At 39.5% G+C, this 24908-nt stretch overlaps 1 protein-coding gene across 14 annotated transcripts in view; it reads right to left on the minus strand.

Moving 5' to 3' along the window:
• MYBPC1 (myosin binding protein C1) overlaps positions 1 to 24908 on the minus strand; it is a 153903-nt gene that overhangs the window by 88307 nt on the left and 40688 nt on the right. For 7 of the 14 annotated variants that reach the window (XM_082256732.1, XM_082256735.1, XM_082256741.1 and 4 more), the window contains exons 3-6: positions 23571 to 23624; positions 14307 to 14354; positions 10934 to 10975; positions 10614 to 10667 (exon numbers count right to left, since the gene is read on the minus strand). In XM_082256732.1, coding sequence (XP_082112858.1) covers positions 10614 to 10667; positions 10934 to 10975; positions 14307 to 14354; positions 23571 to 23624 — 198 coding nt within the window. The remainder of the gene's footprint in view (positions 1 to 10613; positions 10668 to 10933; positions 10976 to 14306; positions 14355 to 23570; positions 23625 to 24908) is intronic. The other 7 variants (XM_082256731.1, XM_082256740.1, XM_082256730.1 and 4 more) reach the window with 5 other exon arrangements.

Here is a 24908-nt window from a genome sequence, read left to right on the forward strand (position 1 = left end):
GAACATGAAATTAGACTTGCTGTGTTCATCTGGTAGCTTTGGTAACCATTGGAGGCTGTTATCTCTGGTGTATTTACAGTATATCCATGTTTTAACTGCTTGACTAAAGCCAGCCTGATTTAAATAGAATGGTTCAGTTTACTGCAAAGAGTATATATATATATATATATATATATATATACAGTGGGTACGGAAAGTATTCAGACCCCCTTAAATTTTTCACTCTTTGTTATATTGCAGCCATTTGCTAAAATCATTTAGGTTCATTCTTCTTCCTCATGAATGTACACATAGCACCCCATACTGACAGAAAAACACAGAATTGTTGACATTGTTGCAGATTTATTAAAAAAGAAAAACTGAAATATCACATGGTCCTAAGTATTCAGACCCTTTGCTGTGACACTCATATATTTAACTCAGGTGCTTTCCATTTCTTCTGATCATCCTTGAGATGGTTCTACACCTTCATTTGAGTCCAGCTGTGTTTGATTATACTGATTGGACTTGATTAGGAAAGCCACACACCTGTCTATATAAGACCTTCCAGATCACAATGCATGTCAGAGCAAATGAGAATCATGAGGTCAAAGGAACTGCCTGAAGAGCTCAGAGACAGAATTGTGGCAAGGCACAGATCTGGCCAAGGTTACAAAAAGATTTCTGCTGCACTTAAGGTTCCTAAGAGCACAGTGGCCTCCATAATCCTCAAATGGAAGACGTTTGGGACGACCAGAACCCTTCCTAGAGCTGGCCGTTCGGCCAAACTGAGCTATCGGGGGAGAAGAGCCTTGGTGAGAGAGGTAAAGAAGAACCCAAAGATCACTGTGGCTGAGCTCCAGAGATGCAGTCAGGAGATGGGAGAAAGTTGTAGAAAGTCAACCATCACTGCAGCCCTCCACCAGTCGGGGCTTTATGGCAGAGTGGCCCGACGGAAGCCTCTCCTCAGTGTAAGACACATGAAAGCCCGCATGGAGTTTGCTAAAAAACACCTGAAGGACTCCAAGATGGTAAGAAATAAGATTCTCTGGTCTGATGAGACCAAAATAGAACTTTTTGGCCTTAATTCTAAGCGGTATGTGTGGAGAAAACCAGGCACTGCTCATCACCTGTCCAATACAGTCCCAACAGTGAAGCATGGTGGTGGCAGCATCATGCTGTGGGGGTGTTTTTCAGCTGCAGGGACAGGGCGACTGGTTGCAATCAAGGGAAAGATGAATGCGGCCAAGTACAGGAATATCCTGGACAAAAACCTTCTCCAGAGTGCTCTGGACCTCAGACTGGGCCGAAGGTTTACCTTCCAACAAGACAATGACCCTAAGCACACAGCTAAAATAACGAAGGAGTGGCTTCACAACAACTCTGTGACTGTTCTTGAATGGGCCAGCCAGAGCCCTGACTTAAACCCAATTGAGCATCTCTGGAGAGACCTAAAAATGTCTGTCCACCAACGTTTACCATCCAACCTGACAGAACTGGAGAGGATCTGCAAGGAGGAATGGCAGAGGATCCCCAAATCCAGGTGTGAAAGACTTGTTGCATCTTTCCCAAAAAGACTCCTGGCTGTATTAGATCAAAAGGGGGCTTCTACTAAATACTGAGCAAAGGGTCTGAATACTTAGGACCATGTGATATTTCAGTTTTTCTTTTTTAATAAATCTGCAACAATGTCAACAATTCTGTGTTTTTCTGTCAGTATGGGGTGCTATGTGTACATTCATGAGGAAGAAGAATGAACCTAAATGATTTTAGCAAATGGCTGCAATATAACAAAGAGTGAAAAATGTAAGGGGGTCTGAATACTTTCCGTACCCACTGTATATATATATATATATATATAAATATATGGCTATATATATATAGCCATATATGTGGCCACTGTATGTGGCCAGTTTACTTTGTTCTACCAGACTTCCTACAGTAGATATTGAACATAAAATTCCTCTTCATGAAATCAAACTGATTTGGCAGCCTACAGATTCATATACTGTCTATGGCTGCCGGTACTTTCAAACTGATATGAGGACATTACCAACATACTGTATTTATGAAGTGTGCATGCTAGAACAGTTATACAGTATTTTTATTTGAAATTCTCAGGCCAGGAAAATTGAGGCCAACCAGTTATGTACATCCGTGGATCCTACTTTTCCAGCTAAAATTTTTAATAGAGCAGTAAAGGAAAGTGAACATTGTTTTATTTTTAATTAGTGTTAAAGGTTAACTCCACTTTTTTTGGGGAAAAAAAGCAAATATTGAAAAACAATATAGAGCAGTGATGGCAAACCTTGGCACCCCAGATGATTTGGAACTATGTTTCTAATGATGCTCATGCCCTTTTCAGCGTAGTTGAGCATCATGGGAAATGTAGTTCCATTAAATCTGGGATGCCAAGGTTCGCCATCACTGATACAGAGTATACAATTGCGACACAAATCATATTGTAATTGAATGTTATTAAAAATTACCTTTACTTTTCAATCTGCAAGTGTGAAACAGCTTGGAATAAATACTTTGATAATATTGGTCTGTATTTGGTCTGTAAACTATCGGTTCTGGATGTACAGCTGGCCCAGGGGAAAAAATAATGATTTGCATGGCTTTGCCTGTTTTCCTAAATGAAGTACAAAACTTTATTTTTTGGGATTTGTGATATAAGTGAGATATGCAGATACCTTCTGCTTTATCTTCACTCGAAAAATTGTGGAAATGTATAGCTTTTGTTGTTGTACTACATTAAGTCAGGGCTTTCTCCATGGAAATAAAATCTGATATCATTACTATTGAGAATACATCTGGGCACATTTTCTATTTGTAATGCATACTTTACAAAGCACGGTAAAGCAGCTGTGTGATAATCTTTATCTAAACTGTGCTAATCTTTACTGACAGGCCACATATTGCTCTACGGTTACTCTTAGGGTAATGCTCACAGTCATGAGTCTGCATGTGACTGAAACATGGTAACATGACATTTGCTGCCCTATTACTAGGCATGATAAACGACTCATATGAATAAAACTACTATGTTTGCATTTTCACTGTAGACATAAAACGTCAAATTTTCTGTTGCTTTTAATGTAAAGAATATCCAGTTTCCTTGAGTTAATGTGTAAAATATTCAATGTTTTATAGATAAACATGCAAGAGATAAAAAACAATAAAAGGGGGGAAAAAATTTGCGCTAGTAAATTAAATAAATAATAACTGCTGAACACTTATATCTATGATACCAGGTACATCCAAATAAAATAATACAAAAGTGCAGCCCATAAATGTTATGCTATAATAACCATTAATGAGTGACAATCATTGTATGACAAAATAAACAGTGAATATCAGGATTATCAGAATTATAGGAACAAGTCCAAAGAAATTATAAATGCACTGTGAAATATACTAATCTGTGCACCTCTCCAAAGTGAATATAAGAAATGAAGAAAAAGTCCCAACTATGGCTCCATATGTGCTTGGAAAGGAATCCAGGGATAGCCGAGGTGACACCTAGAGAGAGATCTACACCAGAGGCTTACCGGAATGCCAGTGACCCCCTTATTGAGGTTGATCAAAGCTCACTTGTTAAACAATGAGGATGAGTCCCATGGAAGACGCAAACATCAACACAGGAAGCTCTTAGTGGAAGTGAAGATGCAATCAAATGGGTCCCAACTCACTCTCAGCTCTCAGTAGTAAGTAAGAGCTCAACATAGTGTTATATTGTAATACACCCTAATTTATTAAAAAGTATTGCACTTATACGGTTTAAACTTGCAAGAAAGCATGTAAAAGACACCAGAAAGTAAGACAAATTCTCCTCCAGTAACCAATATGGCCGATGTTTGGCTGCGCATGCACAGTAACATGTGCACGTACCTCAGCCCGATGCGTTTCGTCAGATATGATGTCATCAGCATCAGGGGCACGTACACACACACCTTAGCAACGCAAATAAATGCAGAGCCTGAGTAAAGAGGATCCGCTATGATTGGACAAACACCAGTAAGGATCATTCTTTATTGCCGCTGTAATAATGTGATGGCTTAAGTGTAATTTTATTATTAGCCACAAGATGGCAGTGAATGGTGGCCTTTGTCTTAATACTTTGGCGTTGTGCTAATTTTACTGCAGCTTTTCCTTATTGGTGTTTGTCCAATCATAGCGAATCCTCTTCACTCAGGCTCTGTATATATTGACATGGTTAAGGCGTATGTATGTGTCCCCGATGACATCATTGGGCGGAGCTACGTACGCACACTACTGCGCACGTGCAGCCGACCTTTGGCCATTTTGGTTACTAGAGAAGGGTTTGTCTTTATTTCTGGCATCTTTTACCTGCTTTCTTGCAAGTTTAAGCCATGTAAGTGCAATACTTTTTAATAAATGAAGGTGTTTTACAATATTGCACTATGTTGATCTCTTACTTTACACATGCTGAGAACAAGTTGAGACCCATTTGATTGCTGGATGCATCTTAATTTCCACTAAGAGGTTCCTGTGTTGGTGTTTGTGCCTTCCATGAGACTCATCCTCATTGTTTGATAGAGCGAGCTATCACCATCCTGAATAAGGAGGTCAATGGTATTACAGTAAGCTTCCAGTGTGGATTTCTCCCTGGGTATCACCTCGGCTATCCCTGGATTCCTTTCCAAGCCCATATGAAGCTATAGTTGGGACTTTTTCTTCATTTCTTATATTCACTTTGGAGGTACACAGATTAGTATATTTCACTGTGCATTTATATTTTCTTTGGACTTGTTCATATCTTCTGATTATATATGTACATAACAGAAGCCATATTTTTCAGTACATATGCAAAATTGCTTTTGTAGTGCTACACATTGTTTTTTTTTTTTTTTTATTTGTTAATCCTACTTGCAAAGCATGTGTATAAATCTGTTGACTCAAAAACACTGAAGTAATAACCTAAACTATGTATGACATTGATCATCCTGGTTATGGTCAGGTCTTGAGCAGCTGTCGGGCTATTCTATACCTGTGCAGTTGAAACATCTATGTGCAGTAATTATTTTGGATTGTTTGAGATACTATAGGCAGCAATCTATGCTGGTTTTAGGAAACTGTAGCCTACTGTACATTTTACAGATATGCCCAATACATAATTAGTGATAGTGCCACTTCAAGCAATCAGCAACAGAATATATTTTTGTACCTTATATTTAAAGGATCAATCTATCCAAAACGAATACTATACTAATATATCTATAAATATTATTATTAGCACTTTTTGTAGCTGCTGATTTTTAATAAACACAAAAATGACTGGAACTCTACTTTAAGTTATTATAGCAGCAGCCCGAGCACCAAGAGTGGATGAACATTAAGTTATCCATTGAACTGCTGTATGTACAAGACAAATTTTCTTTAGGACCAACATATTTATGCATGTAGTACTTTGCAGAATGTGCTTTTATCATTGAGTGAATACTAGTACTAAAATTAGGCCTATCCTAATTGTTATAATGAAGGACCAGGACACTTGAGCAGTGACAGAATATAATTTACATAGCATTATTAGGATCATATAGGCTGGTAATCAATCACCGAACATCCTAGAGGAAACTAAATGACAAGAAGATGAACTCATCATATTGAAGCATCTTATTTTCCCCTCAAACTTTGGAATGAATCCAGCATCATGACTACAGAGAGGCACCAAGACTTACTTGGGTGTCTGCACACGTTACCAGTGTTTTTTCTTCCATGCCAAGAGTGCCCAAGATTTTTTATTGTACTATTAATGGCAAAATGGCATAAGAACAGATTAACCTTGAACTAAGAGGCTGAACTGATGGACACATTTTCTGACAAGTGTGTCACCAATATACTAGTCCAAAGCAGCGACTGTAAATGATATTGTGGAATGTTTGTGAAAGGCTGAACCAAAGGTCACAGATTTATGCCCTGTAAGAAGGTGCCAACAAAACCATTCGCTCAAGTTACACACCCACTATGAAATACCACTGCAAGTCAAACCACTTATGAAAACATTCTGCTGTAACACCAAAGTTTCACATGAGGTAGACATGAGAAAAAGGGTACGTAAAGGACTAAGCATTTCTTAGTTTTTGAATCCTGTATGATCTGCATCCTTTTCTAGACACAGAAGGCAAAATAAGGTATACACAAGAAAATACGCAACAATATATGACATCATCATCAGACAAACGAGATGTTTCGCCACTAATTTTCACTTAGAAGAGTATTTGTGCAGGAATAAAAGGTCCTCATTCATATAATGGAGCAGAAGGTTATTAAAAACCTTTTGTATACATCTTTGTGACAGAAAGGTAAAACAAAAGGCTTTATGAATTCTGAGGTTAGTACCCCCAAACTAATTATTGATCACTACCTGCTCTTCATTCATTCCAGGTATTTGTTTCCAGGGTATTGGTATTTATTTTCCATGCAGCCAGAAAAAAAATTGCATAGTGTAAAACACAATAAAAATTACAACCATTTTAGTCACATGGCACTATAGTTTATTGCATGGACAAATGAATGGTCCAAGGTTCATATGAGGTGAGTGTCTGAGATGCGTATTTCCTCCAACCATTGCAAGGGTTGGAGGAAATCATTGCAATGGAAAGCAATGTTGCAGTTATGTCTAGATTACTAACATTATCAACATAGGTCATGGACTAGAGCAGAATTAGCACAGAGTTACCTTCACATAAAAGTTTCAGATTGCCATCCAGCTTGCCATTGCAATTCAGCTAGGCTTTCATTGTTTTGCTAGAATAGTGTACAGTTTAATTACAGTTCATTCACCCTGGGCCCATACATATAAAACTGAGCTGCTAGCAGAGTAGGGTGAGAGTTTTCCCCAATGCTTCTAGTTATCAGCTCTGGGTCGAATGACGTAGTGAGGCCAAATTATCTCAATCTCCATTACCTAGAGTAGCAGGTAACAACACAAGACAGTTGGCCCAGGGGGGATGAAAAATTATTCTGCCCCTGGTTACAACTCATATTAATATAATACTTCTTTCCCCATCAAGGCCAGAATTGGAATCACTAATGGAATTCACAACAAACTTTAACCCTAATAATTATTTAAATTCACATTTTCACGGTCTCAGAATAAATACACATATATACTTAGGCTACAAAAAAAAGAAAACAGAAAGTTATCATTGGAATCGTTTAGTTGGACTACACCACATTTCCATAGCAGACAAGTTTTCAGAGAAGTTCCTTTAAGATTTGGTTCTTCAATAAATTGATTAATTTTATAAGGATATAGTTAATAGCTTAATTTTCAAACAATCCAGAATGTGTTACTTTTTGATAAATAAAAAGAATGCAAATTACAGGATAAAAGAAGTCTTGTATTGCTGTCAAAAACAAAAAAGTACGTGAAGTCCTAAAAAATCAGATGTAGAAAGATTGATGGATAAATAAGAAATTAAAAGCAGAAGAGCTGAAAATTGTGCAAACAAGAATAACACATGATGACATGCATTATAAAAATATATAACTCTGCACCTTGTAAGCTATTCATGTCACAAGTGGTCTGGCCACTTTGACATGCAGTAGGCGATGACTGACATAGTGTTTACTAACAGGGAATGGTAACATCACACCAGCACCGGGGCGCATTGACGGATGCTCATTAAATAGGGTCTGCTCAGGGTCTAAGTGCTGTCACTTTGTTAACACTTTTATTAACATGCAGTAGGTTCAGTTCACTAAGATGAAAATAAAAATGTAGACCTACTAAATATTGCTAAGGCTGGAAGCATTTTTTAGCAGTAATATCCCCCAAAGTACATTTTATAACCACCTCAAACAACTTTTCAACAGACACCCACTTTCAAACATCCTGTGCTTTAGCAATTTACCCCTCATGTTCCAGGAAGCTGAGGGGAGGGGGGGCCTAGTCAAAAACTGAGGAAGTGGGAGCAGGTACCTTCGAAAAAAGGTACCTGCACCCCGAAAAAAAAAAAAAATGCTCAATTGTATTAGGGGCAAGGGTGGGGAAGGGGATAAGTGGTACTTTAACTTTTGAATGAAGGTCTGTTTTCAGGTAAACCTGTTTCTTTGCCCAACAATGACAAAGTACAAGTTTGCTTTAACCGCTTCAGCCCCGCCCACCGTTTACTGCGGCACTCAGCCGCTGCTGGGCAAAGCAACATAGCCCTACGTTGCTTGCTCAGGAGACTGTAGGGGGCGAGCGTGTGCCGCCGGCGGTGCGCTCCCGCCCCTGCTCGTAACTAGGGAGCTGGCGCGTGTGACTCGCAATCTCCCGCAGCAGAGAGAGAAGGACAGACGGCTGTCTTTCATTCGCCCTGAAGTGATCACAGAGGCTATGTGATCCTGCTATATAGGATCGCATGTCTCTGTGATTACTTCACAAGCCACGCCCCCTGACAGTTAGAATCATGCCCCTAGGGATACATTTAACCCACTTATCACCAGTAATGTTAACCCCTTCCCTGCCAGTGTCATTATTCCAGTAACAGTGCATATTTTTAGCACTGATTACTGTAGTAATGTCACTGGTACCCCCAAAAGTGTCTAAAATGTCAGTTAGGGGTCCGATCTGATCCGCCGCAATGTCGCAATCCCGCAAAAAAAAATGCAGACCGCCGCCATTACTAGTAAGCCTATTTCGATTTTTTTTACCAAAAATATGTAGCAGAAAACAGATTAGCCTAAAATGGTAAAGAATTTTGATTTTACATTTTTTTTTTGAGAATTTCATATAAAAAAATGTGAAAAATATTGTTATTTTTTTCAAAATTGTCGCTTTTTTTGGTTTATAGGGCAAAAAATAAAAATCACACAGGTGATCAAATACCACCAAAAGAAAGCTCTGTTTGTGGGAAAAAAAGGATGTCAATTTCGTTTGGGTACAACGTCCCACGGCCACGCAATTGTCCGTTAAAATCACACAGTGCCGAATCGCAAAATAGGGCCTGGCCATTGAGCAGCCAAATCCTCCAGGGCTAAAGTGGTTAAGCTCCCCCATCGAGCCTTATTCTCTTCTATGTAACTGTCACTCTGCAGAAAGAATGCCACAGTTCACTGCCTCCCCAAGCAAGGAACAAATGAACATATTTTCACACTTTTAGATAGTTGCACAGGTGCGTTAAAGTGGACCTTGCACAATGCAGGAGGGCTATTTTAATGTAGAAAGGGTGAATAAAGTTGCCAACACCTATGAAAATGGGCCAGAAGCTAAAGTCTAAGGTAACTGTTTTTTTTTTCTGTATTTTTGTATTTTTTTTTTTTACACTAAGTGCTTTTGCATGAAGCTAACAGGTAGACTATAGGTTTTTATTCCTCCAAGGTCCACTTTAAAGCTCAACTCCAAGCACAAAAATTTTCATTGAAACATATTCCTCATTAGCCACAAAATCTAGAAATCCACTTTGTGAGCACCAAATGCCTTTGCGGCCCAGTTATTACCTTGTAAAAGCTGCAGTGATAAAATTGCTGTGCTGCACATAGCACAGAACTTTGGGAAGGTCTGACTACAGAAAACTACAGGAGGGTGGCTACAAGGACAGTTACCCTGCACAAGGAAAGAGAGCAGCAGTGACCAGTCTGTATTTCAGGAAGTTGGATTACTACACAGATCTGGAAGAAATACACAAAGCACACCAAGATTTAAATTAAAATAAGCATGGCTCTTGTATAGTAACAATATATATCCTTGGATCCTTGGAGCTCAGTTTTAAGCAGGCCAATTTTTCAAAGGTCCAAAATTATTATTTCACCTAATAGTCTAGAAAAAAATAAGAGTATTAACTTGATAGTAACCTTGGGGACAGGGATGTGGGACAATCTGGCAATCCTCTGCTGATTTTGTACAGGGAGAAAATGCTTTTGTGTTGCAGACAGCTGTTTAAGAAAAACACTGCATGCTCTTTTCCTCCACACCATATGGCATGCATTTAGCATGGCAGGACAACTTCAGTCTTTGAGGAGTTTGAAGGCATCAACATATCTCCTATATTGTTGTATCTGACCTAATACCCCAAGTATCAGAGTATGTTACATTTTTAATTGTAGATATAAAAAAATAATACTGGTTAAGGCTTAATTAATTTTCATTCTTATGATGTTGGGAGGTATGCAGCAACAAATTAGGAATAATATATTGGTTTCAATTCACAAAGCTAACACATCAAGATAAGATCCTTACTTAAAAAAAGTGACAACCTTCCTAGAACTGAAGGTATTCATACTGTATATCTGGTTCCATCCCAAAAATAAGCAGATTATTCTTAATTTCAGGACAGTTAGCAGGGCAGTGTATGGAGACCATGGCTTCTATGAAGTGGGACTTGGGACCCAGCATGACAGTATAACAATACACATATCCAGAACTGCTGGGGTATGTTTATTTCAAGCATGTGACAGTTAGTTTGAGTAAAATGCAATGAGATCTGGAAATCAGAGATGTATGGCTAAAATAAAGGCTTTTATCCTTGTGTTTAAGGTTTTGTGAATTGAGACTATTGATTTTTTCTTTAAAACTTGGGTTTATTGTGTTCAAGGACTGGAGTTGTACGGCTGTATACATTCCATGACTAGGTCTAAGCCAAATGGCATTCTGAACAAACATTTTTCTCCATTCGACTCACCTTTTGCCTTTTCAGGCTCCTCTCCGTTAGGCTTGTTTTCTTCGGCATGGGAATCTAATTATATTTGTAAATAGTAAATTACATTTATGTCCAGTTTTTTTTTTTATTAAGGAGCATATTCCAATAACTAATCATTACTTTTATTTTATACTTTTAATTAATATTAGCCTTTGCAATGGGCATCTGTCGTGCATGCCACATGCATTGAGAAAAAAGTATTAATAATACTATAATCAAACTACTCTTCTAGGCCATTCAAGGATCAGGAGACAAATACTAAACTACTAAAAGATGCAACAACACAATGCTGTTTTACTCACCTTTCACCTTTTCATTCCCTGTATCCATATTTTGGTTTGGCTCTGTACGGGAAGTAATTGTTTTTCCATATTGAAAATGATATGTCTTTGTAGCTTTTATGATGCATATGCCATACATTATATTTAGCCTTATGACTACAACTTTGACATCATTCCTAGATAAACTGCTAGAATAAAGTAAAGCTTTGAGCAATATCAGGAAAATAAGGGATTCATGCAGGGGAAGAATGAGAATCCTTTGCTTTGGTGTTTACACACATGGTCACATGAAAACTTAAGGCTACAAAAAAAATTGGTACTGGAAGACTTTCCTCTGTGATCACAGACCTGAATATAGAGCAGGTCTACTAAAGTATGGTTATAAGCTGCATTCTCACGCTCCTTTACCAGAGTCTTTCTATGAGAAGTAGAGCAAAGGAAAACAGGAGAAGTAGTCAGTTTATAGCCTTTATCTATTTATTCATTAAAAAAAAAAAAACTATTTTACATGGATAACCTTCAAAAAGCAAAATAGCCCAATAAACATACTTTAGCAGGCTAAGATACTTTTCTCACATAGTCACTTTGATGTTTTTTGCATGCCTATGCCAGGGGATGCTCGACCTTGCTCATGTTACTTGTTCTTTGTTTTTTGACCCAAATAAAAAAAAATGTCTGTTAAGTACTGTGTGACAGACCCAACCAGGGCAGGGGCTTTTGGAGAGGACTAGGGGCAAGCCCTGCAGAGACCAGATCATTCTCTAATGATGGACAACTATGTGAGGAACACTGAGAGCAAGGCTTGGATTAATTCTCTGAATAAGGACAGTAAAGCATCCCTTCTGGAGTGGATGGAAAGGGTTAATATTATCCTTGTACAGGTTATAGGTCAGGGGAAATAGGTGGCCCTCCCGTAGAGTGCAGACTGGATTGGAGAGGCTCCTTCACTTGGAACAGAAATATCTATCAACAATATCCCTCAAGAAATCTATGAAGATAAATTAATTCCACCTTTTCAGACTACTGGAACATTGCTTGTCTCATAGACTGTTGTAGACCTTTGCCAGACAGTCTGAGGTGGGATCACTGTTTGTTATGTTTGTCTTGTCCCATTGTGTGCCTCCTAGGTGTGCATTCTCATTGTAATTGAGTCACCTATTGTTTCTGTCTGTCTGATCATCTCTTGGAGAGGTGATTAATATTGTGTCCACTTTAACTTGTTATCGAACTATTGGGGGATGTTATGTGTTTATGATGATTATCCAGGTTTAATTAGATCAATGTCAGCTATTAGTTACTATATGTGGATTAGCATTATGTGTATGTTGGCTGTTCCTTAGCTATGTTAATTATATTTCTGTTTACAGTTTGTATTGTTCGGGTAATGTGATGAGGCCCTCCCTGAAGTTGTCTGATATATAAATGTTGAGTAATTTTTCAATAAAGAGATTTCCAGTTTGCATCTAAGCTCTTGTCGGCTAGTCTTGGGTGCTCAGCTACATTACCTGGTTTCTGGGTCCAGACTTGAGGAAGCTATATGTATCTTGACGGAAGCACCCAAGCTGGGTGCAAGATGGTTCCGTCACATACTGTATCTTGCTTTTCTCCTGCTGTATCAAAACATCATCACAGCTGACTTTCACACGTTGCAACCTGTTCCATCAAGCAGCTCTCAGAATATAACAGATAAGTGTCTATGTTACTTTGTCTTGTCTTCCTTGGGTCAGCATGTTGCACAAGAACAGGTAAAAGTGGAACTGCAGATAATTATATGGAAATATAAAGGGGAATCTGGAAATGTAATGTACTATGGTTGCATGGTAATTTTCGACTTTGCCTCAAACTGCACTGTGGGATTGGGTCGAGCTAGCAAGCCACTTGTGACCCTACCTGTAGATATTACTGCATAAAGTTCCCTTACTCTGCCCAGGGATGCAGAGAGCCAGTTGGCTCATGTTTACATAGTTAGAGAGTTCTGCAGAGGTTCTGCAGATTAACAGTTAGCAGAGAAAAAGAATCTGCGGTCAATAACCCTGCTGAAGCTGCCTTGAAAGCTGCTTGAGATTGTTACATGAGCCAGCTAGCTTTTGAGAAGGGGTTGCTGTCAATAAACCTGCTGGAATCATTCTGCAACCCAATGGAAAATGTCAAGTAGGGCGTCTTCTAGAGGAGAAAATAAGAAGTGCACACCACCCTCACAAAGGAAAATCAGGGCATGCGCACTGAGAGTGGCAACGCAGAAAACAGAGGATCAGCTGCACTAGTGTTGCCACTCCAAATAAGGAAGTCCTGGAGAAATACAGCATCAACCAGTTATTTACTAGCAAAGAATATGGTATTGACAGGTTGAGCGAACAGTTACAGATAATAGTTTTAGAAACAATAAGATAAATAAAAATATTTTTGGGTTTACTACCACTTTATGTAGAAACTTTACAACATACATATTTTCCAGTTCAATATGATGTTGGTAATATAATTGCTAACTGAATAAAAAGCTCTGTTTGAAGAAATGTGAGCATGGCATATCCTTCCAAAATCCTTCCAAAACAAGTCGAAAATGTAAAATGGTAAAATGGCCAGTGACATTAAACCATGCTTGGGCCTGCTCTTTGATTTAATCATTCTGCATACAGAAACAAGCTGAGAAGTAACCCATTCAGCAATTCTATTATCAACACAAGTCCTATACACACACACAGTAGTTTTGGAATAGCAAGAGCTCCATCTGTAACTTCATGCAGATCTTTGGCATGCTGTAACATTTTACTGTTGAACTTAAAGAATCAATCAACCCATATTTCAATTTTTGGTTGAATAAGTGCAGATAAAGCAACCAACAGTTTCTTATCTCTATTAGGGACCCTATTGGTGGGAGTTTCTAGGTCTGCACACCTTCTGTGGCTAATATTATGGGCCCCCCTCTCCTTGTTGCCTTTTTTATTTATTTTATATTATAGTGACTGCAAAAGAAGCAGTTGGAATATACAAAGATAGGGGGAAACACACAAAATTCCTAGGTGGACTGGAAAAGAGTCAAGATTATGACAGGGGACATATAAGAGGTCAGGTGCACACTGAACCCACCCGATGCCATTTATCAGTAAAATTTCACTGTTGGGCGGATTGACCCTTTAATGGTATTGCTGTAAGGCACTTTATATTACTATATTATATATCTACTTTTCTCTGTTTAAATTCGCAAGCAATATAACCTACAGAAAAGACAGATCTATTGCTCAGAACGTATCTATTGTTTTGTGACATGCATACAAATAATAAGTATGCTAAATTAAAACTATATCACTACTACACACTACTACATAACTACAAGGTCTAGTTAACGCAAGGCAAGCACTATTCTTTAAACACAGAACGTTCAGTCTTCACTCACCTGTCACCTTTTCTGGAACATCATCATTAGGTTTTAGGTTTTCCTCTGCTAGGGAACAGATTAGGTGTTTATGTTTAACCAGTAACCTTTCTCCAACTAATACCATACACTTGAAAATAGGAAACATTGTATAATATAAAATGAAGAAATAAGATCACTCTTACCGCTCGTACTTCTGGCGGAAGTTTGCCCCCCTTCCCTTGCAGCCTTCTGGGACACGTCGCAAGTCCCAGAGAGCTGTAGGACCATTCACAAAGTGCAGCACATCTCGTGCATGCGCAATAGGAAGCTGAATGTGAAGCTCCAAGCAGCCAAAGAGCTGGCTTGGGTGAAAACTAAGCTGGATCCCTGGACAGGTTATTGTCCTATTATTAAAAGTCAGCAGATACAGTATTCGTAGCTGTTGACTTTTATTTTTTGTTTCTTGGGTAAAGAACCACTTTAGGCACCTTTATGGCTTAAGTTATGACAACGTATTGGGAAGCTTTCAGTGTGGAGATTATCCTTGTAGTCATGGAAAAGAGAATGATATGATTGGAAATGAATCATAAATTGAGGCCCCACACCCATCAGGTTTCAGCAGATAATTCCTGATTACACCTTGTGTGCCTACTGCATCCAATCTTGCACACACTGGCATAATTTTTTTTAGGAAAGTCTGCAAGAGAAGCAACATTGCCCAGTGGAAGGCACAGATATATTTATAAGCAAAGCAAGTTGGCAGTATTTATGAAATAAAAAAAAGAACACAAAACTGTTAAATGGTGCACTGTACATGCAGTAGTTTTTATAACTTGTATTTTACGTGCTACCATTGTCGTATTGTGTCGTATTTTTATGGATGAAATATGAATGCTCAAAGCAGTGAGTGCCCCAAATAACAATGTTGCAGACTAATTCTCGTCATTAAGTGGTAACTAACATATGTCTCCACCTCTGCAGACAGCAGAGAAGATTTGAGAAGTCTGTAATGTCTAAGTGAGCTTCAAGTATGCAGATGGAGGATCATTTTACAGGCAGGGGTAAAGGTGATATGTACAATCGGGATGTACAAGCAGACATCAAAGAAAATGATCTCCTATGGTGTCAACCCAAATGTGGATGGATAGGATAGAATAGATAGATAGATAGATAGATAGATAGATAGATAGATAGATAGATAGATAGATAGATAGATAGATAGATAGATAGATAGATAGATAGATAGATAGATAGATAGATAGATAGATAGATAGATAGATAGATAGATAGATAGATAGATAGATAGATAGATAGATAGATAGATAGATAGATAGATCATTAAATATTGCTATCGCTATTGACTATTGCTTCTTATGGACTATTTATTTAGAGTTAGAACCAGTTCAAATTCTTAAGACCTTAAAAACATGTTCTAATGTAAATAAATAAAAAGCATGTGTAATATTTTTAGCTAGATACAAATCACAGAGCAATATAAAATCATCTAAATACACTTGATATAATAAAGCTAAAAAAAATAAAAAATTAAATTGAAAGAGTCACAGTTCATTTTTTCCAGCTAAGTCTTCTGTGCTGTGGATCATATTGTGTTTTTCTATGTGTGCAGCCCAAAATGAATCCAAATATTTTGTAATTGAGCTTGTTACATTCTAATACCCCAGCTCAATGGTACTTTTAAAGGCCCTGAGCGACTCAGCAATGGGCTCTATATATACTAAAAGTATTGGGACGCCTGCTGTTACACACACATGAACTTTAATGGCATCCCAGTCTTAGTCTATAGGGGTCAATATTGAGTTGGCCCACCCTTTGCAGCTATAACAGCTTCAACTCTTCTGGAAAGGCTGCCCACAAGGTTTATGAGTGTGTCTATGGGAATGTTTGACCATTCTTCCAGAAACACATTTGTGAGGTCAGGCACTGGTGTGGATGAGAAGGCCTGGCTCGCAGTCTCTGCTCTAATTCATCCCAAAGGTGTTCTATCGGGTTGAGGTCAGGACTCTGTGCAGGCCAGTCAAGTTCCTCCATCCCAAACTCGCTCATCCATGTCTTTAAAGACCTTGTTTGTGCACAAAAAATGGAAAACAAATGGGAAATATTCTCCTGCCAGTAAATGCCAGTGACAGGAAAAGGTTGCAAGTAAAAAATGTGGCTGTGACTTTTTTGGCTCAGAACTGCACATACGCAGTACCTGTTCAGAGCCGGCTGAGACTGCTACAGTGTGTTTGGGTGGTGCCTGAGCGTGCCTGAGCATGTCCTGTGATGTCATGGTGCAAGAGAGCCGAGCAGAGCATCTAGAGCCTCGTTTGCAGGTCTGCGGGACAGGTGCAAGGCAAACTGGGAGCAGGGCTGTCAGTGCTATTTGGGCTGAAGGGACCTCCTGGTGTTGAAAGAGACTGCCAATGTGATTTAGGAGGGGACGTGTCGTGTCAGTGAGATGTCATCATCATCTGTGCTGCTGCATACTGCTGTCAGTGTTACTTTGAGAGTTAATTTCATGTGTTTATGCCTGGTCATTCTAATTTCATACCCTCCTGAGTCCTGTCTCTGAGCTACTTACTTAGGCTCTTTTCACACGGTCCGCCTCTGTTGGCGGACTCTGTGCTGCTCAGCGGGGGATCGATACATTGATCCCCGCTAAGCAGGGAGGTGACAGCTCCCTCTCCGCTCTGTGTGCGGAGAGGGAGGTGTCAGAGCCCTGCTGCTCTCTATGGGGAATCAGATGGGAGCGGACCGCCTGTCCGCTCTCAGTTTGATCCCATCTAATCCGATCCCCTGGACGGATGGAAAATAGGGTTTCCATCCATCCGGATTTCACGGACAGGATCGGATGAAGATGGCAGTGGGTGTAAGCGGAGATGTCTCCCCTGACATCCGCTGCCCCGTAGGGATGCATGGAGGATCCGATCAGATCCACCTAAAAAACTGACAGGTGGATCTGATCGGATCGTTCGTGTGAAAGGACCCTTACTATATTGAAAAAAAAAGGAAACATGCTTTTTTGCTTAATATCTGCCTTAGATCACATTGGTAATTGGATACTGTACTTGTTTATAGCCTAAATACTGCAATTTGCTAATAAAACTGTAATTTTGTAACTTTTGGAAGTCCCATTAAACCTTGGCTGTGCCAGTAAATTTTGGGCGGCGTGTCAGTAAATTCCAATCTGGTTGGTTGTCAACACTGCCAGGAAGTAAACAGAAGAGATGAGGATTGTTGTTATGTGATTGTGGTTTTAGGTAAGTAAAATGGACATTTGTCCTTTTTTTCATACCAGCAGTTAGAGGAGGGTGGGAGTGTGGTTGCTAATACCATGGGGTTGGTCTTTAAATTTGCTCAAAAGACACTTTGGTCTGCTTGCTAAATCCCTTTGGCTGCTGGTATCTTTATTTTTTTTTTTAAATGACCTTGAATATGAGCTTGGAACAAATTACAATTCAGTTCAATGTGTTCCGAGCAACTCCTCTGTAATTCTCAGAATGGGAGGATGCCCAACACGGAATGATGTGAAGAGAGAATGCAGTCTCTCCCATACACACTGTGAAAAGCTTGCTGAATCCAAACACTGTATGTGACATATTTGGCTTATCATGTCAGCCTCACAGTTCTGGTTCTGGATGTTACTGTGATGCTAAGACTTACCACGGCTGTTGCATCTTAGCCAACCAGTCACACATTCCAGACTTCCCAGTGTATGTGGCTGTCTTTCAAGTGCCACAGTGTTAAAGGCTTTACAGAAATCCAAGGAAGCTGCATTCCCCACTACACATAAACCTGCGCTAGTCTTGGGCACCACAGGGAGTATAATTTATTGCATTTGTGTGTATGTATGCAAATCAAAGTTGTCCTTTTTAGATACAAGGCATTTGGATCATAGCCCCCTGACTCATCAAACAAGGCACCAAACTGATTAATTAAAAGATACTCCCAACGCATGAGACAACTGTCACTTGGATCATGTGAACAGAAATGCTTTCATGTGTTTGCCATTTCCCAGATAGGATTATTAGGGTTGCTTCACATGACAGGAGCAGACATGTGATGATAAACTTTTATTTTGCCTCCAGTTGCAGTTAATCTAACAGGTGTTAAACGTAAAATCATTACCAATGATTCTCTATGGGTTTTACTAACATACCAATTATCCAACAATGCTGTTCACAGAAGTGTGTTTGGATACTGGTAGCTTAAACAAACAGAATTATAGTAGTTTCCCATGACACAACAGAGGGTTGACTGGATTCTGTTAGATTTGCTTTGTAAGAAGAGTCTTTTTCTTCACTTGCCAAATCAACGATGTTCTTTATTAACCAAAACAATGGTCTGGTTCACATTTTACCCATCGCCTATAACAGTGATGGCGAACCTTGGCACCCCACATGTTTTGGAACTGCATTTCCCATGATGCTCAACCACACTGTAGAGTGCATGAGCCTTATGGGAAATGTAGTTCCAAAACATCTGGGGTGCCAAGGTTTGCCATCACTGGAAATAACTTGTATCTTCACAATTATATTGATGTATTAATAAAGCCTTTCCTTTTGCTTGAATGTCTTCATTATTTATATGCATTTTATCCCTGCTGAAGCATCGGTATCAGGATATAAGGTACCAAAATCTTTTACCTGTGTTCAGTGCTAATAACAGATAATTACAAAATTATAACAAAAGATCTCACAGGATTACATGCAAGAAAAGTAAAGTATTGACTAATTGACAATTTGAGCCTTCTCCAGCAACCCAGACATGATATCAGTTACAAGTCATCAGCCATCTGCTGGGGCAAGATTCTGGTCAACCTCCATGGGGTCCTTACAGCCTTCTCAACATACAGGGTGAGCTCAATACCCCTCCGAAAAACACCTTCTGAGTATATTGATTGGTTTCCCTGATCCCCCCCAACCCCATACAAACAATGCCAAGGGGATGATACCTTCCCTTAAACCAACAAAAGACTAGGCAAAAAGCACCATGCTTAGCACTCATATGACCTCTATAGAAGGGACACCAGAGACTCCAGCTCTTTCTGCACCAGCAGACTCCACAATGGAGTCAAATATCTTCTCTTCTGTCCGTTCACACCCTCTCTTCATCTCAGCACATTATAGACACAGAGGGGTTGATTTACTAAAACTATGGAGGAGAGTGCAAAATCTGGTGCAGCTCTGCATGGAAACCAACCATCTTTCAGGTCTTTTTGTTAAAGCTTAATTGAATAAGCTGAAGTTAGATACTGATTGGCCAACAAGCACAGCTGCACCAGATTTTGCACTCTCCAGTTTTAGTAAATCAACTACATAATGTTTAGTCGGGTTCAGATTGCATTTTTTACAGCTTTATTTCAGCATAACTTGTCAGCAGCCAAGGGGGCATATACAGCATGGTGTCATAAGACAAGACTTAAAAGAGTTAACATCTTTCAGAACTTCAAGTGCTTGCTCACAGTGATATGGATGCTCAGTTAGTCTCATACAAGATTAAACTTCTGTCCTGTCTGGATTCAGAATACTTTCCCCCACTGAGGGAAAGGTCCACCCCCAGCATGGGCACTCAAAGCACTTTACAGTTTCTATTATGGTGCACTTCATTGTTCTCCCAGTTCAACATGTATGACAGGCCTATGCCTCACACCAGGGCAGCATGGACTCACTCTATTCCCATTAAAAAGCCCCCCCCCCCCCCTTGATCTGTCTGTCTGTCTGTCAGGTTCATGCTAAAATGGTTCCACTCTACTCTCAAGTTAATGTGGTGCCTATAAAGGGCACAGGTTTCCCCAAGATGACTTGAGCTCAATGCAGGGGACAAATCAGCTGCTGACTTTTCATTTTCACTGAAGAAACTGGAGCTCAGCTTAGGCTATGTTCACATGTGAGCGTTGCGATCGCGGGCAGAATCACCGCAATTCTGCCCGCGATCCGGAAATCATTGCAAATCGCGGGACGCCTGTGCGTTGCCCGTGATTTGCAATAGCACCCCAATAGCACCCCAAACGCTGTGCGAGGTTGCTGCGATTTCCGCCTGCCGAATCGCTGTAACATCGCGCAAACAACGCATGACGCCCCAAAGAAGCTCTTGTACCTATAAAAAAGAGGGGTTCCAGCAAAGCTCTAAGTACCTGTCATAACATTGCTTTTACAAATGTACTAAGTGAAGACCAGTACAAGCAATTTTTGAGCAGCTCCATTAATTTTTTCTACAGTTGTATACGTAAATATTGCTACCAACAGATTTAGCCCCCGTTCACATAGAGGCGACCTGTGAGGCGACCTGGTCTATAGGGAAGCTGCTGACCCGTTCTAATAGGAGCGACACAAGTCGCTCCGACTTAGAAAAAGGGTCCGGAGCTTCTTTGGGGCGACCAGGAGGCGACCGCCATAGACTTCAATGTTATGAAGTCCGTGGCGGCCGCTCCGAGTTCGCGGCGCGCTGCTCGCACTGCAACCTCGGAGGTCGCCAGCCGAAGTCGGATCGCCCCTATGTGAACGGGGGCTTAGAATCAGCTTAGAGCCTTGGTTACATTCATCATAGGATATTGGGGTTGATTTACTAAAGGCAAATAGACTGTTCGCTTTGCAAGTGCAGTTGCACTAATTTTCTCCAAAGCTCCAGAGCTCCAATGAATGTGGTGAAGCTTCACTTTGAAAAGAATATCCAATCAGGTGCAAGGAAAAAAAAATCTAAACATTTTTGTTTGCACATGATTGGATAATAAAAATCAACAGAGCTTCCCCACATTCACTAAGCTCTAGGGAAAATGAGTGCAACTGCGCTTGCAAAGTTCACAGTCTATTTGCCTTTATTAAATTAACCCCAATGTCAGCAAAAGGAATAACTTTATCTAACTTTTCAGTATAAGGGCTCTTTCACACGGAGCGGACCGTATTGCGATCCGCTCCGGCACTTTTTTTTTCCACGGACACGGATGACACTTGTGTCATCCGCTCCGTATGTCCGCATATCATCCCATCCATTTGCAGATGATATACGGACATAATGTATGTCTATGGGCATTGCGGATATCAGCAGATGACACCGCTGACATCCGATTTTGCATCCGTTCCGTTTTTTAAACGGAACAAAAATAGGGTTCTGTTCCGTTCCAAAAAAGGGAACAGAACTGAAAGGACGAAAATCGGATGTCAGCGGATGGTCATCCGCTGACATCCGCAATCCCATAGACATTCATTATGTCCGTATATCACCCGCAAACGGATGGGGTGATTTACGGACATACGGAACGTCCGTGTGAAAGAGCCCTAAGGTTCAATATTAGTAAGATCTTTTGCAGCCTCTTTATTTCCTAATACTTTTAAATATATAAAAAAAACTTTAACTATTAAAATTTTGTTCTAAAAGGGAATGATTTGCTAGAGGATTCAGTTTTTACTGCATTTTAGTGCATTGATAAAAGTTACTGTATATTTGTGTAACATATAATATACAGTATTTACATCTTACAACACAGTAACTTACCTTCATATAGTTTAGCTGAAGATGCTTCTATAGCTTTGTGCCTTTACCTCAATTCCATAGCTATATGCATGTACAATAACATTTGCTTGTGAATTACCAGGGTCTTCAATTGCTTAAAGCTTACACTGTTTTTTTCTCTTTATGGATGTCTACTACCTTATGTAATAGACTTTCCTTTCAATCTTTTTTTTTTTATTGGTAATAAAGTTTAATACAACAACCAAAAATATTCACTTTCTTAAGCTTGACAAAGGATGGTATAACAATATAATGCTATTTCAGATGTGACAATGGAATGTCATTGGGTGAAACTTTACATACGTAAGTTAACAAAACAAATCCTAGGAAAGAAAGTAGAGAGAGAAGAAGGGTACAGGAGAACAGGAAGAGAATAGAGGTGTTGCGGAAGGACAAGTCCAATTTCTTGTTATGAGTGGGTTTGTTTTTGCATATGATGCCTCTAAAAATCCCAGGTTCTCCCAAATTAATGATGTGTATCCTTTATTATACCAACTAGTTGTTCGTGCATTATTACTCCTGAGATTTTAGTTTGAACCAAGAAGTGGGAGACTATAGGAGTCTCCTAGGCTCTCGCTATAATTTTAGCTGCCATAATGATGGTACCGGAAAGGGGTGGACACAGTCACTAAAAAGGGGACTGAAGCTCCTCTTTAAGAAATTCCGTATGAGGGTCATATAGACTAACACGTTAACATGTAGACTCATGACCTTTAGTAAAAGTAAATAAAAGCTCTTTCCAAACTGCTTTTTAAATTGGGGCATTCCCACCAGGTGTGGTAGAAGTTACCCTGTTGCCCATATGCTTTAAAACAGAGAGATGGTGAGAGTGGTGACATTATTGTTAGACGTGATGGATAATGTACCATCTTGAAAGGACCTTGTAATTGGCTTTATTAAGGGAAATAATAACTCCATGTTAAGTCCATAACTTGCCATGTTTCTATACTGATTGTCTTACAGATCTCAGTCTCCCAGGTCTTCTTATAAGAGAGCTTGGTAGAGACTGCCAAGAGCAGCGAGGAGATCATAGAGATTCCTAACCTTTGGCCCAGGATGTGGCAGAACCATGCAGAAGTTACTGAGAAATTTGGTGAAATCGGGTTTCTATCTTGGACTTCTTCAAGGTTTCAAAGGCATATTTTAATTATATTATCATTTTTAGATAAATTTCACTTGGAAATACCCATGCTGACATACAGTACAGAAGATAATTAATTACAGTAACCCTCATCACAGGTCTAAACTCTACTGCTTATTGGACTGCTCAGTAATTTTTAGACGTTCAGCATCTACTATAACATGGAGGTAACGGTGAAGCTATATAAATAGAGGCTATTATTACATTTATCTGAATAATGTTATTTTTTTTTTCTGTGACTTCATTTAAGGCTCTATAAGATTACTTCACTAAATTGCAGAACTCTCTTCTCCTCCTTACTATTTTGTCATTGGCTGTTTTAACTCACTTATATTGTTGACAACAGCGTCATGTAAGCAGCTGCCCTGGGATGATATAGCTGTAAATGAGATGAATACATTGTTTTGTTGAGTTCAGCGGCTTATTAAAAGAAATTTGTTCAAGCTTTGTTTTGTCGGTTTGTTTTGTCTTTATGCTGTCTCTATCGCTTTAGGCATGCCAGCATTTAACTAGTGAACCATTTATGTAAAACCAATAAATCAATTATCCTACAATAATATTACTATACATTGGAAATCCATAACCCTGAGCTCGCTGTCTGAAAATTAAAATAGAGTGAAATAAAACACAAAATTTTCTAGTTTACAGACCTTCTACAGCTGGTGGTGGCGGTGGAATTGCAGTGCTCTCTGTACGTTTTCCCTCTGAAAAGCATAAGAATAAAAACATTTTTTAAACTTAGCAAAATTTTCACTGTCACACAAACTGAAAGACACAAAACTTTTTTGCCTCATAACATTAGCAGCAAAATCCCTATGATTGGCAGGGTAAAACCCTGCCTGAATTAGTACATCTGCTAATAGAAGCTAACATCTGCTACTGTACAGATTTCAATTACTGCTGTTTTTCGGTATTGAAATGGTAAAAAAAAAACTCTCAGTAGAGTCAAGTGACACTTTATTAAAGTTTTTCTCCAAAACAATGTAAAGATTTTGCAATGAGCACGCAGACTTTGCACTGTCACTCTTTATCCACTATAATTTTTATTGGAACCCAGGAGGATGTTCACTCTCCACATGTTGTTTGCAATAGGAATTCCCAGCCTAAGCTATTCACCTACACTACAATATAAAGAGCTTTAGACTCAAAATGTTGGACAGATTTATAGTAATTGATATTCTGCAAACAGTTATCAACCTATATAAAACGTTTACCCAAGCAAATAAGACAGCCAATTAAGTTTGTGACAACTAAAGCCTTGTACACAGGGGCCAAATGTCGGGCGGTATTGGCCAGTTCAATAGGCAAACATGTACTGGAGTCGGTCCATTCGGTTGGCTTCTGTCGAAGGGGCATAACAGAAAAGGTCTGCTGATCGGCTCCTGATCAGCGCTCTCAGCGCTGACCAGAGTGTTCTGGAGGGGGAGGGAGCGCCCCCTTGTAAGAACACAATAGAACAGCAGGGGAGATTGATGTACTAACGCCAGATAGTTAGTATAAAGGCTCCTCCTCAGCTGTCAGTTTTTTTTCATTCAGCCCTGCTGGATTGAAGGAAAAAAACTACTACTCCTGATCACATAGGCAAGGTGTTCCGGAATTGATACACTGTTCCACTATGGCATCCTGCTGAGAGGATCTAGTATAGATTGTATACTGATTCCTTTGGAAGCTGTGTCCCCTGAGAGTTGATGAGATAAGCTGTTTGACCCCGCAGGGTCTTGGTCATAAGGGGGGGGCGGCAGAGAATGCCTGGTGGTGGGAACGTTTGAGCACTAAGTAGGCACACAGTATTCATCGTTCACCAGTCTGTTTGGGCTCTCATTTCCATCATCTGTATCAAGGGATTTTCTCTTCCACAGCTATCTGGCTCCACACTTTGGACTATTTTATTTATAGTTATTGAATATCATCTTATTGGTGGACTATTTCATATAATATTCTACTTATATCGATTGCATATTATCATATTGGTGGTTGATACATATAGG

Source organism: Pelophylax lessonae, assembly GCF_965119305.1.
Source record: "Pelophylax lessonae genome assembly, chromosome: 4".
In the NCBI taxonomy this organism is placed as follows: Eukaryota; Metazoa; Chordata; class Amphibia; order Anura; family Ranidae; genus Pelophylax; species Pelophylax lessonae.